At 35.3% G+C, this 20,391-nt stretch overlaps 3 protein-coding genes across 3 annotated transcripts in view; 2 read left to right on the top strand and 1 right to left on the bottom strand.

The window, feature by feature from the left end:
- Window positions 1-1,809: 1,809 nt before the first annotated feature.
- Window positions 1,810-8,244, top strand: LOC306875015 (uncharacterized protein). Its single transcript, XM_079425378.1, has 3 exons — window positions 1,810-1,876; window positions 2,587-2,710; window positions 5,798-8,244. Exons 2-3 carry the CDS (start codon window positions 2,656-2,658, stop codon window positions 7,024-7,026), a joined length of 1,284 nt encoding a protein of 427 aa, XP_079281504.1. The 5' UTR covers window positions 1,810-1,876; window positions 2,587-2,655; the 3' UTR covers window positions 7,027-8,244.
- A 1,728-nt stretch (window positions 8,245-9,972) lies between these two features.
- Window positions 9,973-20,391, top strand: part of LOC306875099 (SLAM family member 5-like) — a 36,672-nt gene continuing 26,253 nt past the window's right edge. The window contains exon 1 of the mRNA XM_079425507.1: window positions 9,973-10,033. The gene's annotated coding sequence lies outside the window, so the exon portion shown is untranslated. The remainder of the gene's footprint in view (window positions 10,034-20,391) is intronic.
- On the bottom strand, window positions 14,208-19,258 carry LOC306875100 (SLAM family member 5-like). Its single transcript, XM_079425508.1, has 4 exons — window positions 19,162-19,258; window positions 18,457-18,786; window positions 16,190-16,486; window positions 14,208-15,896 (listed from the first exon to the last, which is right to left on the bottom strand). Exons 2-4 carry the CDS (start codon window positions 18,740-18,742, stop codon window positions 15,748-15,750), a joined length of 732 nt encoding a protein of 243 aa, XP_079281634.1. The 5' UTR covers window positions 18,743-18,786; window positions 19,162-19,258; the 3' UTR covers window positions 14,208-15,747.

The following is a 20,391-nucleotide window of genomic DNA, read 5'->3' as shown; positions in this document are numbered from 1 at the left end:
TTCTGTAATTTATTGTGTAGAATATGATGTGAAAACTTTAATCCGAGTGTTTGTTTGTAAAACTGTAAGCTATGGCTGGCTTTCTGTTGGTGTTCAACAAGTGAATTGGTAACACTTTACAATAAGGATCCAGTAGTTAATGTTAGTTAATGTATTAACTAACATGAAAAACCAATAGACCTACATTTATTACAGTATTTATTAACTGAGTACACATTGTACTGAGTACAAATGAAACTACATTTAAGTATGTTATATACTAAGCTTTGATACAACCTCCCAACTATTCTCATTTTTTGCTTTTTACCTGGGACTGTGTATATAATTTCAACTTTATTTTTAACAGCATTCAAGATGTTTTTAACATTTCAAAACACATTCTCATGTTAGCGGACAGATTACACTTTCACATGATTCCTCAACAAATAGAAGATATCATAATGAAATATTATCAAAATATTCCTCTGACGGAGTTGACACATCTGACAGTGGAGAGGAAAACCTGAATTTGTCGTCTTTTTAACTATCAAATTGGCTGCATTGAATCAATCAATTACTGTATTAAAACAAACACAACAGTCAGTATTGTTTATAAAGCTTTTATTCAGTATTTTCATATATTATTGGAACACAATCTGACGGTGGTGACAACGGTGTTGACAAATTTGGCATTTCTTTCAGAAAACAAATGGAGTTCATGTAGTAGCCATTTTGTTTTGTTTTTCTGTTGATGCTAGATGCTAATGAAACCTGCTTCAGGAGAAATTATCTAAATATTTCAAATTATTTCCTCAGAAATTGGAAGATGGTGTTGACATATCATGGTTGTGACCAGGAAATATTAACATTAGGGTTTAAAATATTCTGAAACTATAAAACTGACCAGAGCCTGTCTGACACTGATGTACTCTGCAGAGGAGGATTGTGGGAAGGGGGTCCTTAAGAGTGACAGCTGCCCCTGATATTCCCTGATTTTATGACATTTTAATGAATGTCTGACGGTGTGACAAAAAGTGGGGACACAACTTTGAAACCTTATGAAACATGCATGTGTCACTGAAAAACAACCTTGTTTTGATATGAGATATTATTAAGTGTTGCTTTTGATAAAACAATCTCTTTTATCATAACAAAAAACATTTTTTATCCATTTTATAGCATTTGAATGATTAAACCCTTCTGGACACACTGTTTTAGATGTAGTGAGAAGACAATAAGTGTCATAGATTTCACATAATGATAAAATAAAATTGAAGGGGATAATTGTGTTAAATACATTCTATTATCAATCCCCATAACATTTACAATTGAAAATATTTTTATTTTTTAAATCTGATAGCAGTTAAAATTGCTGGACATGTTTTGTCCCATGACTTCTTTGTTAATGTTAGTAAATGAAAATACAGCCATTCATTGTTAGTTCATTTTAATTCAGTGCCTTATTAACTAATGTGATAACTTTGATTTTAATGATGCATTAATAAATATTGAAAACAGATTAATAAACGCTGTAGAAGTATTTCTTAGTTCATGTGATCTAAAGTAGTAAACTTATATTAAATGAACCTTATTGTAAATGGTTAAAGATGCCATCTTATGGTCAGACGCGGGACTTTATTCGGCAAAACCCTCACTGTATACATTATGTGTATTCTCTTGCCATCGGCTGTTCATCGGTTGAACATTCTTTATTGCAGCGCATTATGAGATTGATGCTTTAAGGGGATTTTTAAGTGCACTTTCGGGCACCACAACTAATCGCTGCGCGCCCACCGTTCATTTTGTCTCGCAGTGATTACGTCACAACATGCTCGTTCTCGCGGTGATTACGTCACAACATGCTCGTTCTCGCGCTCAGTGCAGCTAATCTTCTGAGGTGAGCTGTTCACATTGCTTTGTATATTTACACAGTCATGACAAAACGTTTTTATAAGCGACATTTACGTCTTGTTTTCATTGGATTCTGTGCTATTTGTGCGTCTTTTTTGGCGTCTGTCGACTCAGATTTAGGAACTGGGCGATGATTTTTTGTTTATGTTGATTTGAAACATATTCTTACATGGTATTCAAGTCAAGTGACTGTATAAATGTGAAAGACCTTACTAAAACGAAGCTTAACGGTTTGGGTTCATTTTTTATGTTTTTCTTCTGAGATTGTTAGAAATAGTAGTATAGCGCAGTTTTATCGTTACCAGTGTGTGACTCATATTATCTTAAACGATCAGGTTATTGATTAAACGATAATCTCTTTATTTCATTTCAACAGCTCCCCTCATTCGTCTCATTAGATGTCTTTAATTGGTGCGAGCAAACCGCATGATCAACACTTTCCAGCTCTTAAAGATACACATCTCTTAACTTTAATTAATACACTACAATTCATTTTGTGTCATTTTTTATTTGAAATAAAAAAAAACGGTCATATAAAGCAGCAAATAAATAACCAATTAACAAAAATATAAGCAGCTAAGTGAAAAGCTTAATGAATATAAAGCAATTTCAGTTAGTTTACATGTTGATTGATGGGTAATTAAACATAGCATATAATGTTTTACTCAATACTTGATCTGTTTTTGATTTTTGCAGATCTATTCAACACAGGAATTCACCAAGGCTGGATTATTTTCATCATTTTACTAGTGAAGATTAGAGAACATGAGTGATCCAGAAACCTGCAGAATAAATCACAAAGATACTGAAAAGCAAGGAGGTTGGTGTTTACTCTTGATTATTAATTAATGTTGCTGAATCACTTTCGCGATTGATGTCAGACACATTGCCTGTTTTAATCTGGTGTGAGATTTACTTGAGCAGTGTGAGAAGCATATTTTATTGGACTGTCCTTCTGGAAAATATTTTTATGAAGTAAGCTCACTTAAGGACTTTAGTAAACTCTCTGACAACAGATTAAACAGCTTTGACTCCTTTGACCTGTAGCACGAAGCAAGATGAACAAACTTTGTTCAGAGTAAGTTGCGGAGTATGTTTTGAGTTGACAAAACCCGATAAAGCCAATCTGGTTTAGATCAGGACCAGCATGCTCACAACAGCGATTTTACCACCTTGTTGCTGAGGAATATAGTCGTGGGGAATTTTAATAAAAATCACGGGAAAGCGTTGGCGACAAGTTTATGTGTGCGCAGTGCATTCTGCGATCTCTCTCTCTCGCTGTGTGTGTGCACTAGTGATGTGTGTTAATGTGCATCAATTAAAGCAGTGCATTAATATAGAAAGGTAAGAGCGTAAGAGCTCTCGGTGAGAGCGTCAAAGTGGCCGGAAGTCATTCATTTTCAGTGTGAGCCGTGCTGCACGGTGTGTCTTGGACGGTGTGGGCATCGAGGAGAGTTGAAGTCAGGTCAACTTTCTGGAAATGAGCTATGATGCAGTTCGGCAGCAACCAATCAGAATGTACAAATCCTCCGCTTGAGAGGAGTCCAGAGAACACAGTCCTGTAAACTTTGGTTCCGACCACATTAGTTCCCAAGCATTTTTACACTAGAACGCTTGTTTTTCAGTGGAAATGGAATTAATTTGCTCAAAACAGCACCGATTTGACCAATTGCATTAAGGCTACACTTCAACTTGGACAGTTTGTCATGTAAGCTAAGCACAAATTAATGTTAATTAAAGACCAAGGCTATTAAATCCCTCCTTTAAACTGCATGTTAAAATTAGGCTAGCACTCAAAAATGAACACAAAAGCTACACCACACAAATGGCTTTTAATTGGTTTAGCCTATTTTGTTAGCAGACCGAGCTGTTTTGTGGTTTATTGCAGGTATTATGCATTTACATGACGAAGGCATTGCTATCTAGCAAACTATAGGCTGTACTAACTAACGGTAAAGACAGTAACTCACGATTGAGTGGGCAAACCATTGATGCTAATGCACACTAGTTATTAGATGTGTTCGACTTGAAGTAGCACTGCGCAGAACGATCAGTGTATGACATCAAAGTATTGCAAGAGCGATTTGCTGCACTCTACAGCTCTCACTGTACTTGATGTCACATACTGTGTGGTCTATGGCCGTGCAGCACTGCTTCAAGTTGAACACGTCTCTTTTAGTGTTAGTGGTAGTGTTAGAGGAGTGAAGGGATTCCACTTTGTCATCAAGTCATGATTTTGCCCCGCCCAAAAAATCCTAAACCGAATCCTGAAAAATGGTGAAAAACTGTTTAACGGTCTAACTCCACAATTAAGTACTACATAGTTCACAGTCTTTGTAACATGTTTCAGCAATGCATTTCTAACATTTATAATGTGGTTAAAAACAATTCTCAGAATTGACTTTACACAGATTTTAACAAATAATCTTTGAAACCCCTTTCCCAACAAACAGTGTGTAAAGTTGTACGTAGTGACCCCCAACTACAGCTAACTCCTAGGCAGGACAAATTTACAAACAGGAATGCAAAGCATTTGTTCTAAACTCACTTTAGTCCATGGGACAGACACATAAAGGCCATGACATAAAGGACTTCTCTCTATTGTCTGTTGTATTGTATAGTTTTATGATATTACTACTAGTCAACATTACCATACATATATTGTGTCTCCTACTGAATAAATGCTCATTCAATGACTCACACGTTGGTGTACATCACCTCCTCATAGAATGCAGCATGTGTTTGTTATATTAATCAGAGTATAAATGGTCACAGACTGCCAGAACCATTCTAAACATGCTTGCAGACAAAGGGCCATAAAACATCCATAAACCTAAAGTTTTAGGGGTTACCATCCAGAATGATGTGAATTGGTATTGTCAAGTGTTGTCCTCAGCCAACAGAAAGCTCTCCGCTGGCTAAAAAAATTAGTTCGAGATCAAGAATTGGTTATTTCCTGTTTGGCACAGTTTGTTGTACTGATCAAGTTAATAGGTTGGAAAGTGTTAATGTGGAGTAAATTGGTATTGACATTTTACTTTAACAGCAAAATAATTCAGTGTTCCTTAATGAAGAACGTCCTTGGGTACCTGTAATGATGCTGAAAAAGTTAATAAGTCTTAATAAATAAAGAAAGAATGGCCCTGTCCAAAATGGCACACTTGGACTTGGATATGCACTTATGGTCTTGTGGACTTACAATGGCCGCCGCATGCATGTGTCCATTAAGTTCACAAGACTAGGGTGTCCCATTTGTCATTTTAGGTTTTAGAAGGGTGCTCACGAGCGCCCCCTTTGCAGTCGACATGTGCCCTCAATGCACACTTTTCCTGAGTCTGCACTGGTGTGAGCTTCGCAGCAGACTTTTTCCTGACATTCAACACAGCGTTATTTCACAAAAGTAAAAAAATGCGGACTCATAGGAAGACCACGAGTGTATAGGGTGCTATTTGATACAGGGCCAATAACACAGCAACTTCAAGTAATTGCAATTTCAGCCCATTGAATGGTACTATCAAGACCTTTTTCAGAGACTCCATGAGACTGCTTCAACTGCAAAGGCAGTGCAAGTATCGTACAGTTTGCTAACTAGGTTAGTGTAAGATGTGGACCCCTTGATTAACAAGTTGAATTATAAACTGATGTATCGCTTAAACCGTTAACTTGATTTCATTTCACCTGCTTCTGTCTGGTTCTGTTCATCCACCTTCACTTCTCATGTATGTATGTGTGTGTGTTTGTGTAGACTAGTTCTGTGTTCATGATTTAGTACATAAAACTTTGTGTACAATACATTTGACTTCTCTGATTCTGATCCAAATATTATAATTACCACAAATTATGATTCATTCTTAATATTTTCCCTTGTGCTAATTCACTGCGCATCCCTTTCTTGCTTTCATTTTAGACCTTATGAAAGACAACGAGGAGAGTGAAGAACTGAGTGAGGCAGAGGAGAAACATCATCATGTCAAAACTAGTGAGAAATCTTTGAGTCGCTCACAGACTAAAAGTAATTTATTGAAAAGAAAAGCCAAAAAGCCTTTCACCTGCTCTCAGTGTGGGAAGAGTTACACAGTAAAAGGAAGCCTGGCAATACACATGAGAATCCACACTGGAGAGAAGCTCCACACGTGTGATCAATGCGGAAAGAGTTTTCCGATAAAAGCATACCTTAAAGATCACATGAGAATCCACACTGGAGAGAAGCCGTACTCATGTGATCAGTGCGGGAAGAGTTTTACGATGAAAGGAACCCTGAAGGATCACAGAAGAGTTCACACCGGAGAGAAGCCGTACTCGTGTGATCAGTGTGGGAAGACTTTCGCATACAAACACAGTCTTAAAAGTCACACGAGAGCTCATAGTGGAGAGAAGCCGTACACATGTGATCAATGTGGGAATAGTTTCACAAGTAAAAGATCTCTTAATGAACACATGACAATCCACACTGGAGTGAGGCCGCACACATGTGATCAATGTGGGATGAGTTTCAGACAAAAATCAGCCCTTAGGGAACACATGACCATCCACACTGGCGTGAAGCCATTCACATGTGATCAGTGTGGAAAGAGTTTCAGAAAGTCATGCACTTTTAAAGTACACCTGCGTCGTCATTCTGGAGAAAGACCATTTACTTGTGATCAATGCGGTAAGAAATTTTTTAGGTCAGATGCGCTGAAGGACCACCTGAAAGTTCATACAAAGGAGAAGCCGTACATGTGTTCTTTGTGTGGAAAGAGTTTTAGTCAGTTGGGTACTTTAAAAATACATCAGAAAAGACACAACAGTGTGAAGGAGCATCTGTGCTTTGATTGTGGGAAGACTTTTGTTAGAGATGCTGAACTGAAACTGCACCAGAGCACTCACACTGGAGAAAAACCTTACAAGTGTTCTCACTGTGACAAGAGATTCAGATGGTCAGATTATCTGAAAAAACATGAGAGGATCCACTCTGGAGAAAAACCTTTCAAGTGTGCACACTGTGACAAGAGATTCAAATGGTCAGAATATCTGAAAAAACACGAGAGGATCCACTCTGGAGAAAAACCGTATCACTGCAGTCAGTGTGGGAAGAGTTTCACTCGGTCATCTTCTTTACTCAGTCATACAAAAAACAAATGTCGGAAATCATGAACTCATATCTGAATTCTTCTTTGAATCCAGCACATTTAATCGCAACACTGTATCCTCACCAAACATAACCCAATAAAACATGCACTTTTATTTTTGGACTGATAATAAAGTCAATTTATTGTATGTGAGAGAGTCTGGTAATATCAATGCATATTGGTCAGTGTTAGAGGAGCTCAGCTTAGCCTGACAGACCAGGTTAGTTTGCCAGCATAAGTTGCCACGGTGACTGAGCTTGAGCTATGGTAAATTTGCTTTCTGAAACCAAATCAAGCGACAATAAGTTAAATAAGCCTGGGTTATTTGGTAAACTTCACTCTAAAAAAAATGGTGCTATGTAGCACTAAAAGTGGTTCTTGGCTTGTAATCATAGGGGAACCACTTTTGGTACTATAAAGCACCATATCTTTAAAGGTGCTATGTAGAACCATAAGAGGTGTCATATTGCATTGTATTTCTTCAACAAAAATGATGCTAAACAGCACCAACAGTGTTTCTTTGGCTCGTGAAGAACCTTTAAAGGTTCTATATGTGGTAGCGGTGCTATATAGCCCTTCAGTCATGCCAAAGAACCGCTGAAGAACCACTGAAACACCAAAATTTGGTGCTATACAGCACCAAAAGTGGTTCCCCTATTATTACAAGCCAAATAACCACTTTTAGTGCTTTATAGCACCTTTTTTTTGAGTGTTGTTTTATGGAACAGTCCCCTGAAGCTGTTGCAGTGAGATTCAGATCAACTCTAGGTTAGAGTTTCTCCAAACAATTTCCAAGAAGTTTTATCCCTGTATGAGTTTTCTTCATGATATATCTCAAATCATAATGCTTTATTATGATTTTTGCATTTTGTTCAAGATATATATCATTTTCTTAAAAGATTGAAGCAGAGTGGATTCCAATGCTCCATCACCTTCCCTTCGCCACCTTATTTTATCCTTTTAGTCCATGTTTAATCACCATTTGTTAATCAGTATTAAATTTTGATTAAGTGATTAACATAAATGTAGAATAGTGTTAGCATGGTTTAAGTTGTTTTTTGATTCTCTTGTTCCTACGAGAAATTATGTACAGTATGTATCACTCTTAGTTCATTTACTCTCCTTCATGAAGCAAAGTAAAGCATATTTTTATACATGTAAATGTTCATTGTCTGTGTTCATATCAGTATGATTCAGCAGAAAAATTAAAACAATTTGGAATAAAGACATAGCAGTTTGACTTATTGTGCAGTCCTTTCTGTTAATTTTGTTTAATATGATATTTTATAGATGTTTTGTTTTACAAAAGTTTTAAAACACTTTTTTCTTATGCTGAAAATTACATCACTTACTGTGAAATTTACTGTAACGTTTTATTTAAGGTAGCCTACATCACCAGTGTAAGCTTCAAGGTGAATACTTCTACATCATTTTTGGCAATGTAGTCCATAGTTACAACAAAAATCCTGACTTGACTAGTGGTTATTTTGGGAAAAACAATAGGGGGCATTTTACGCCACTCTTTTCTTTAAAGCTCAACGGGGTAAATCCTCCTACTCCCCTACTTTTCCTGTATAATGTGATGTGAAATCTATAATCCGAGTGTTTGTTTGTAAAACTTTCAGTTATGACTGCCTTTCTGTTGGTATTCAACAAGTGAATTGGTAACACTTTACAATAAGGATCCATTAGTTACTGTATTAACTAACATGAACGAACAATGAACAATACATTTTTTACAATATTAATCTTTGTTAATGTTAATGAAAATACAGTAGTTCATTGTTAGTTCATGTTAATTCACATGATAATTTAGATTTTAATAATGCATTAGTAAATATAGAAATTAACATTAACTAATAAATGTTGTAGAAGTATTCCTTAGTTCATATTAACTAAAGTAGTTAACTAATATTAACTAATGAAGCTTAGACCTTTTATCACAGTCCGCGTCATCACATCCAGCTCCGATTAGTAGCGTAAAGTAATTTCCGCCTGCATGAACAGACACCAATTTTGTGAGGAAAACACATTATTATCAGACAGAGACTTAATATATAAGTATAATCGAATTTCCCGAGGCCCACACCTGCACATCTAAAAAAATTAAAAAAAATAATTGCTTGTGGAAATGCATTTGTGCTTTAATGCTCCATGTTTACTGATTTAAAAGTAATAAGTAATAAGAGACTGATTCCTCATTTTGTGTTCAACTTTTATGCATCTGAAGTGATCAACCAATAGAGCAACAGCAAAAGAGATGACTAATTGGATTCACACCTTCAGTAAAACTACAACACTGGACACAATCTGAGAGAAGAAAAATAAAAACACTAAATCATTAGTGTGCTCAATACTATATTAATACAATACTAGATAGCATGATAGTCACAAGAAGTATCAATGTACTTCTTCAATAAGGGAAAACAGATCAGAGAAGCAGAGTAAAGAAAATATATATATATATCACCATGAACACATAAAATAAGATAACAAGCTCCATGGGAACATTTTTGAAAGACTGACTGGTAGGGTTATGGCTTCAGCATAGCACAGAACAGATAAAGCTGATAATCTTCAGTCTTTAAGAAACTCTTATTTCCACAGATTATTATCAGGTTGACGGTTTAATCACACACTACAACTGAAACTGCAGTAACTGGTTTTGAGCAACTTTTGAAAGTCAAAAACCTAATCTGTCCCTTTTTTTCCCAAAATGATATGTGTGGGCCATCAAGGATAAAAGGAGCCAATAAGCCAGCAGTAAATTTCTCCAGGTTGGACTATATAATAAACCCTATATGATATTATTTCAACAGCACAAGAAAACTACTTTTATAACATTTGTGAACATAAGCTAGAGCAAACAATCTTATGTAGACAGACCGGTGTGGCTGCCAACTTGATATGCAAAACAGGATCTGGTTCCCCCACTTCTAAACTCAATATTCCACTCACGGTGGTCACAACAGTCAAAGTTGTAGAAAGGATACAGAAGAACAGAGTGCTAGAGCAATGCTTCAACAAACCAGGTATGTCACAGGCTGCTGATATTCATGGACAGATAGAATATACATTAGATGAAAATATTTATAGGTCACATAATATGTAGCTTATACCGGTTCCAAACTGGAACTAAACGGTCACATTTTGTGTACTTTTTTTAGATTGTGTGACTAAATTTTGTTAGAAAAACACCAACACTTGACCTCTAACACTTGAAATCTCTATTCATTTCCTAGCTGCTTGTTTTCTTTTAAAAAGGCTTCTAACAAAAAGCCCCTCTCTCTCTCTCTCTCTCTCTCTCTCTCTCTCTCTCTATATATATATATATATATACACACACACACACATACAGGTGCATCCCAAAAATTTTGAATATCGTGAAAAAGTTATTTTTTTGTAACATTTCAAAAAGTGAAAATTTCATACATTCTAGATTGATGTAAAACATTTCGAAATGATTTATCATGGCTGATTGTGATTTGGTTTTGGTAATTATTTTGGTAATTATTTTTCGAACTGGTTTAATATATGTTAAAAAAAATTGTATTCGTTGATCTCGTTTTTAGTTAATTGTTATTCATTTATTTGTTTTCCTTTTGTATTTTTAATAGTTCGATATAAACAGGCTAAATAAAAGTTGAAATGTTAAAACATTTCGAAATTAAATGTTTTAATTTTGATGATTAGAGCTTACAGCTCACGAAAGTCAAAAATCCAGTATCTCAAAATATTAGAATATTTCCTAAGATTGATCAAAAAAGATGCAAAACAGAAAAGCGCAAGTTCTTTACAGCACGTTCATTTATGCACTCAATACTTGGTCGGGGTTCCTTTAGCACAAAAATGACAGCCTCAGTGAAGTGTGGCATGGACGCTGAAATGCGAGGCAAATGTTGGATCACAATAATTAGGAACCACAGTTTCCACCAATCCCTTCACTCGATTGGGATGTTCTCTTTTATTCTGGACGGCAAGGGCAGTGACTTTGACATCGAGTGTATTTTGGAGGGTGTTCAACGCATCACCATTTCCGTTTAATAAACAATTTGCACCGTTTTTTCGGGGCTGAACGTGGCCCAGATGAAGCAGCGCTGACACTCCACAGCAGGGGTGTTCTGACAAATTAGGAGGCTCGGTTTTTACCATGGTAGTCGTAATGTGAAAAGCAGGTATTTGGTTCTATTTAAATCGTCGCTAGTGTAATATTCTCTAATATTCGCATTTTACTCTTTAGTTCATTCTCAGTCCATGCGTCATATATGCTGCCAAACTCAGCATTTTCTGGCTATTCTCCAAAACCCTTTAACAGTGCGTGTCTGCAACACCTGTACATACACTGAACATTACTGTAACGAGAAGCCGTGCAATATTTTACCTTAAAGACGCTGCTTACTGCAGAGACAATAGGTGGAGCTAAAAGGTCCAACCACACTCTGACCGGATGGGCAACTTTCATAGTGACTAGGGCCAGGCCAGCACTTTTTCTCCTTTACACCAAGGGGCTAGATTACTGTTTTTAAAGATTTTATTAAATATAAAACTAAGCAGTTATGCTAATTCAAATGGGAAACTTCTTGTCAGTTGAGTTGACAAGCAATATTACCCCAAATGTATACATTTTAATTGCATTTTCTGTAAGCCTACAAAGCATTCTCAACACCATCTAAGAGGACAGTTAAAAGTGTTTATTAAAAAAAAAAAATGTTATTCCAAGTGGTACCATAAATATAGTAATAGTATTAAAAGAAAATTCAGTGTGTACATTTATGACATGCATTTGGCAAAATAATTTTATTGGCTACCTTTTACCTTTGAAATCTGAGGCAAGTGCAACTCTGTCATACTTTGTGAGCAGTGGCGATTTAAATTAAAATCTTTCATTACAGATTACATTTCCAAACAATCCAAACATATGGGTATACACTTGAACCTGGTAAAAATATAATCTGTTTACCATCTTGACTGAAAAACATGATTTTCGTTTGCTTATGTTTTGTTATTACACAGCTCTCTGGAATGCTTGATTCTGATTGGTCAGTTGAGACATTTGCAGGTTCGTTCTTTTCAAATAATAACCGCTCCAAAGTAATAACGCATAGCCGGTACTACTTGTATGTTTAAAATCCCTCCGCGCCAACAAAGATTACCGTTTGGCGCCATCTTGTGACAAACAGAATGTTAGTCACGTGGTACTATATCGTTTCGCGGAAGGATAAAAATGTTAATTTAAAACAAATATGCCAATAAAATGTTTCAAATTCATATTCATGTCCAGTTTTTTTTTCCTTATGTGGCAAGTAGCCGTGTAATAAGCGGGATAATGTACAGGCAGCCTGTAGTTATCGCGAAATAAGCCCCTTCAGCAGAGGTGGGTAGTAACGAGTTACATTTACTTCGTTACATTTACTTGAGTACATTTTTTGGGTAACTAATACTTTTAGAGTATATTTTAAAATGGGTACTTTTACTCTTACTCAAGTATATTTTTAGAGAAAAAACGGTACTTTTACTTCGTTACTGTGGGCGACTCTCTTCTCGTTACCGTATCTTATTGCAATACAAGTTAAAAATGTTTTGGTTTATTTCAAACGCGCGGTCTACTTTTCTCTGGGCAATGAACGATGCCCATTCGCGAATGATTCATTCTTTTGAGTCGATTCTGTTTAAAGGCTTTATCAAACCAGTTGGCAAACCAGTGAATCGGTTCGCGAATCAGTTTGAATGATTCGTTCAGTTCCCTGACGCACGCGCTGAGTCTCTGAAGCGGTTCTCACTCAGATAACAGAGAGTTTAAAAACATCAAGAGCGCTGAAGACGTGGCTTTGGATCTACAGTCAGTTGAAAGCAAATCTGCAAAGGCTTGTTTGCTAGAGCTATATGAAGATCTTTTATTAGATGAACACCGCGTGTGCTGTCTACTGTTCCACAGGTATAGGCCACGATACCACTATGGCATTACCAGTTTGTTGTACATGTACCTTACATTAAATAGAATGTATAATTTATACATTAAATAAGCTGTCACAGAGTATGAAATGAACACCCGCGGAACCAGCGTTAGCTCTGTGCAGCGGCGCGCGGCCTGTTCTAGACACAATTAATATTCATATTTTTACAATATTTAAGCTTGCAAAAATATAGGCTACATTTGTTTACATTTTGCAGAACAGAAGATCCGTCAATATGCATTTGTTTCGTTATGTGCGAGGCGTTTTCAGAGGTTTCAGTGTCAGAGGTTATAGGATAATACATAATTAACTTACTTTAAAATATAATTTAATTCAGTGATGCAAATCAGAATTTTCATCAGCTGTTACTCCAGTTTTCGGAGTCATATGATCCTTCAGAAATCATTACAATATATCGATTTATTATTGGAAACAGTTTTGCTGCTTAATATTTTTTGGAACCTGTGAGATTTTGTTCAGTATTCTTTGATGAATAGAAAGCTAAAAAGAGCAGCACTGATAATAAATCAACATTATTTCTGAAGGATTATGTGACTCTGAAGACTGGGATAAAGGCTGATGGAAATTCTGATTTGCATCACTGAAATAAATTACATAAAATAATAATAATAAAAAAAAAAAAAAAATATATATATATATATATTGAACGGCAGCGTGTGTGTGTGTGTGTGTGTGTGTGTGTATACACATTACATAAATGTAATCTATATATCTAAATAAAAATAGACTATATTCAGTACCTATATGATCCAAAGTAACTAGTAACTAACTACTTGAGTAGTTTTTTTATCCGATACTTTTTTACTCTTACTCAAGTAACTATTCAGACGATTACTTTTACTTTTACTGGAGTAAATATTTCTAGAAGTACTTTTACTTGAGTACAGTTTTTGGGTACTCTACCCACCTCTGCCCTTCAGTGTGATACAAGATGATCACACTGTCGGGGCTTATTTCGCGATAACTACCGGCTGCCTGTACATTATCCCTTAACATTATATTTTATTTTACTATATCCATTAACTCCTTTTAAATATATTTATTTATTGCTGGTGACTGATATATTAGTTTATATAGATATAGTTTGGGTCTAGCTGCACGTATACAGTCTACTGTTTTGATTGAACTGTTTAGATGTTGAAGACCTAGATATTGAGTAAATTTAAGACCTGAATAATGTTAGTGTACTGATTGGTCTAAAATTAGAGTGCTTAGTGGATTAGTAATAAATCTGTAAGGAATTTTTTTTTTATTGTTTTACCATCATTCATGAAACTGTAATAATTCCATATTCGCAAAACAGATTTAACACACATTCAGTGAGTAATGTGTAATTAACCATGGTTTTACTAAAGTTGTGCTTGCCCTTACCACCAGTAACCACCAGGTGCCACCCACAATCCATTAGAATTTTGGGTGCATTTTCTTCTCACATATTGATACATTTACAGTGCCATTCAAAAGTTTGGGATCAGTAAGATATACTCAGTGTTGGAAATACTTGCTGCTTAGTATTTTTTGGGACCTGTGAAACATTTTCAGGATTCTTTGATAAATAAAAAGTTCAAAGAACAGTTTTTATTCAAAATAGAAATTGTGTGTTACAATACACTAGCCGACTATTCAAAAGTTTGAGGTTAGTACATTCTTTTTCTTCCTTTTTAAAGAAATTAATACTTTTATTCAGCAAGGATGTGTTAAATGGTGTTAAATTTTAGTTAGAAAATATTTCTATTTTGAGGATGCTGTTCTTTTTAACTTTTTATTAATCAAAGAACCAAACAAATAAGTATCACATGTTCCAAAAAACTAATTAAGCAGCAATTAATATCAGCATATAGAATGATTTCTGAAGGATCTAGTGACACTGAAGACTGAAGAAATGGCTGATGAAAATTCAGTGCTGCGTCACAGAAATAATATATATTTTAAAGTATAGGCTATGTTAAAATACGAAACCAATATTAGAAATTACAATAATAAATTACAATAATATTAGAAATTACAATAATTTTCTGTATTTTTGATCAAATAAATACAGCCTTAATGAACATAAGAGACTCCATTAAAAAAAAAAAACATTAAAAATCTTACTGATCCCATACTTTTGAACGGCAGTGTATGTATTCAAAGTATCACTTATATCAGTGGTCAAACATGAAAATGGAGTATTAGATTGCTTCCAGTTATCGTAACGGCCATGGATTTATAATAGGATTTGATTAAAAAAGTGCAAGTTGGAACAACTAACAGGATTTAACAGTTTTCATGCTAACACAATGTCTGATTGCAAAATTATGAGATAATGAATATTACGATTTTAGGCTTTTAAAGGATAACTAGTTTCTGATGTTTACTTAAATATATATTAATACTTAAATATATGAAAATACACCAATAAATGCACAGACACAGCATGGTTGATAGGTTAGTGATGCAGTCTTCATGTAGTTTCTAGGGAACAAAAGAAAGTGTAAAAAGTGAATAGTCTTTGTGAATGGTTTCTGTTTCACCGACATTCAGGAAATGGAGCAATAAATAGTAATGCAGTTCTGCTTGTAGACTTCCAGTTGCCCCCTTTTTCATGTTGATGGTTCCCTGTAAACAAGTTTGTTTTCTTATTTAGTCAGTGAATGAACTGCAAGTCAAGTTTAGGTTGAGTACTACATGTCCACCGATGTGTAGGCTATGTGTGTATGTAGCCGTGTATTTAAAAAAAGTGTCTTGGATTTCATACTCGTTCTGAAGAGGAATATCCAAAAATAAAGCCATTAAGGGACTGATGGTGACGTTTGTGCTCTAAGTTCAATACTAACAGATCTGAAGTGATGAACTAATACAGCAACAGTAGCCACGCCCACCACAGCAGAGACGACCAATCGGATCACAGCTTCAGCAGAACCACAACAATGAGTAGGGTCTGAGGGAAGAAAAAAAACTGAGACAGAGCTTTCCGTTTTAACAAGCTTTCTTCTCAGGCTTTGGTAACTGCAGATTAGCTCAGTAAATTAACAATAACATCACTGCTGACGTACCTGCACATATGTGGCTGTAAAAGTGTATATTTGCTAAAAGTCAGTTTTTCAAAATTTAGGAATAAAGTAGCATATAGTGTAGATTAGCGTCAAAATTAATAGACATGGATTAAATACTACAAAACACAACAACTCTGATTCAATCATTGCAGTTAAACAATAACAGACCATTTAATACCTGTGCATGGCTGACAGAGTTGACTGATGTCCAGATGTGTGGTCTGGTTGCTGATGGGATTGTTGAGCACACAGCTGTAGGTGTTTTTATCCTGATATTCCACCTCCAGAGGTAGAGAGAGACTGATGCTGAGATCAGACACACTGATGCTGGACAATAAACTGTTTCCTTTGTACCAGGAGAGAGTCACGTGACCCACATTCAACACTGAACACAGCAGTGAACAATTAGACACTGATGATCCATATGATGAATATTGTGAAGAGTCTCTTGTGATGTTGGGAACAGGCAGATGAGCTGGAAAACATTACAGAATAAACAGAAAGTTCACCAAAATGTATAGTATTTATCAAAAAATGCAGATGTAAACATGTTGAATTGGTGTTCTCAAAGTTGCTGTCCTTCAGATAAGACTTCATGTCCTTAACTTTTTGAAGCACAGTTAGAGATATTATACATTGATGGCTTTCTAGATTACTGATTGAAAGATGGCAATTTAAAAGAATAGACTCTGAATTGTAGTGGGTTTTTTTTCTTTCTTTTTTTTTTTTTGGAGGTGTGGAATTTATGGTCAGCTCAGATGTTTTCATTGTGTTACCAGAATTCAGACATCTATAGATTTGATTGACAGTGGGACGTTTTACTATTTTGTTTTCATATTCTATCTATTTGTTCCAGAGAGTACGCCACAGGTGAACTGTAGTTAATGTTGCGAAATTTTCAGTGAGGATTATAACTCTAGGCTACACTGTTCTGCCATTATAGATGGTGGCAAGTGAGTTTGTGAGTGAGTCATTCACTCAAAATATCCACCCTTATCTTGAAGTCTCACCTGACTCATACATTCTCCAGTTTCCCGCAAATGGACTCTCTTCTCAGAGATGACCCATTTCCACAGCTACCAACATCTAACAAGTCTTGTTTTATATTCTTGTTTTTAAAAAAATATAATGTACATTTATACCATTATACTTTGTGTAATACAGTATTAGGCTACCCAGTAAAAAAATAAAAAATAAAAATAGAATTAAGACTGCTGTGAGGGAGTTTCTAATATAATGGCTGAGGGAGTGACAGAAAAAATATTAATTGGCGAGTGATATTTTTCTTGAGGTCACCACTGCTGACTAAATAAGCATATACATTATGATATATTACAATTGCATGTAATGCCTTTTTTCCTGCTTGTTTTGAGATCACATCTTTTGTTGTTTTGACGTAATAAACTGAGATGGAGTGCAAGTTTTATTGGAAATACTTTCAAACAGTCCTCATCTTTGTCTAACACCGCCGGCACACCTGCTAAAAGCAGCTCCAGAAACAGCTTTGGTAGAAGGCTGTATCGAAAACCTTCAGATAAAACACTGATTTTATCAATGTCTTAGTAAGTTACTGAACCTGTGATCAGCAAAGTGTGGCGCTCTTGCACTGTGTATGACATTACAGAAATCTAGTTGTCCAGTCAGGTTCATTCACAAAGCAGGGCTTTGCCAGAAATGTGGTTTTGAGTGGGGGTGTGGGTTTAGCAGTTGTTAATGCTGTAATCTATTGTATATAAAAATTATTTTTGTGCAGACAGTAGGCCTCTCCCCACTCTAGGCCTCTGGACTTCAGCCCATGGAAACCTGTGCATTAATGTGACCCTGGCCACATTTTTTCCCCTCTTTTGAAAAATTTCAGAAGCAATATCATGTTTTTTTTTTTTTTTTTTTTTGCTGTTGGAGTAAACTTGAATACAAACACTTTACTTGCTGTCATCACAATGTTTCCCAAACTATGAGAACTTCCACATTTGAACCCCAGAAATGAGAAAATTAGATTATTATTTTGAAATAAAAAAGCATACTCCATATACTCCATACTCCACTGCTCCATAGTGCGCACACAGTAGCAACCACCATTTTTGGCAGTATCTCACCTGTCAGTATTTGTGAGTGGGTACATATAAAACAGGCGGCCGTCCTGTTATCCTACACAGAGCTTTTTGTCCACAAAATAAGTACTAATATAGGCTACCTTCTATGGGAAGTACTTTAATTTAAGTGCTGTAAGCCATGTTAATTTTCTCAGGTCAGTCTGCAATACATTCAACGCCAGACACTGGTGGTGTATGTATATATATGTATGTATATATATAAAATTATATTGCTTTATGTGGGTCTCAAGACTGATTCATACTTCTGCATTAAAAGTTTTATCTTCTGGAGATAAAACACCGAAACCTTATGAGATCTCATCACCAAAGATGATTAAATTAATGTACTCACCATAGACAATAACTTTGAAACTCTTGTCTGAAGTCCCTCCATTACTAATGATCGTTAGTTTATAAAGTCCAGAGTGTTTTATTCTGATGTTTTTGATGGTAAGAGACCCAGTTTGATTGTTCATCTCCAGTCTGTCTTTAAAGCTCTCATTAATCTCACATGTTGGGATGTTCAGCTTGTAGATTTCAGCAATACGAGAGTTTTCAGGTCCAAACCTCCACAGTATCTGATCTTCTCTCTTTATTGCAGAAACACCAGCATGTATGGTGACAGAATCTTCCTCCATCACTGATATTGTATCATCTGCATCTGAACTAGCACCAAACACTCCTAAAATATTATGCAGATACATAACATTCATACACAAATTGAAAACTTAGCTGACAAATATAGTTTGGAGCACTGTAAAAGAAAAAAGAATAATAGTTATTTGTGTTTAAAAAGACCCACAAAGATTCCACCAGGAACTGTTTTCACACGTATACCTTACAGTGATCTTATGTGTTTATACCACAGGTTTATCAAAGTTCAACAAAGAGAGAAGCTCACACACATAATTTCTCACAAAAATAAAGAAGAAAATACTGCAAATACAAGGTAGCATGCAAACAGTTTGGATTATCTGTTAATCAACTTCGTCAATAAAATCAAAATGCATGTATAAATAATAGTATAATGATAGTTAATATAATAGTAAAGTCTTACCCTGTACAGGGATCAAAAACAAGATAAAACTCCACAAGGACGTTTTGGTAAGACTGGTGAGATTCTGTTGAGCTTTGTGGCTTCACATTCAGCCAGTAAATGCAAAAGCTTTTTACTTCTACAAGGTGGTTTCTGAAATTACCATGAGATCAGGCTCAGACCACAGTGGGTGTTACTTCAGCAACCTCTCTGACACACTAAAACTGAAGGGCATAAACTTCAAAAGCAACACTGATTCTGCTTCGTTTTCAGTAGCATTTCTGTCTGAGCTAACAAAAACATTTCTACATTATGTTAATTTTATAAAAAAAATGTGTTTTAAATCAACAATATATATAATGCTGTTGATATTATAATACTCTGTTTTAATGTCAGCCAATTCTTTTAGCACGGCATCACCCACCACTGTGGTTAGAGGTTCTCATCTACCTTCTGTCCACAAGTAAGACAACAGGCACAGTTTCCATCAGATAACCTACTTTGTAGAGCTCTTTTTTTTTTATAGACAATTAAGTATGAAATGAGTCAATAATTAATTTGGATTTTTGCATGTTACTGGCAGAGAGACTTCTCTGTTTAAATATTGACAACAATGTTGATGCATGTATAGTGGCATCAAACTTCAGAACACCGTAAACACAATAGATTGTTGTCACCACTTCCGTCTGTTTGCTACTTCAGTGATGTGTGGGTGTGTTTAGCTCAAAGACACTGTATGTGAGCATTATTGTAGATGTTTTGTTTTCTTTCACTTTTATAAACTTTATCAAAATGCAGTAACGAACAGAGATTCAAAGTTATACATATGGAGCATATACATCTTAGAATCTCTGATATCAGAAGTGCTAATTTTCCCTGTTTAGTATCTGGTTCTCTCTTAATTATACATCAATAAATAGAGGGACCTAAAACAGTGCAACAATAACAACAACAAAAATCTAAAGTGTCTTTTAAAATAAATATTTGATAGGGTAAACAAACAGGTAACAAATAAAACATTCTAACACATTTAAAATATAGTATATTTTCTAAACTGCTTGAATAAAAACAAGTACTTTATTGTAGCTTAGTACTCCATATTTTTATTTATAACAACATGCAACAGCAACACTAATATTTACAATAGGCAAAATACATTTACAAAGTGTTTTCAAATAGAGAACATAAATAAATGACAGGGAAGTTTAACATCTTTATCACTCATTTAAACTCATTTGAACAAGCACTCAT

This window comes from Barbus barbus, assembly GCF_936440315.1.
Source record: "Barbus barbus genome assembly, chromosome: 9".
Taxonomy (NCBI): domain Eukaryota; kingdom Metazoa; phylum Chordata; class Actinopteri; order Cypriniformes; family Cyprinidae; genus Barbus; species Barbus barbus.
Note: the sequence above shows the minus strand (reverse complement) of the source record. Positions and strands in the feature narration are given on the sequence as shown.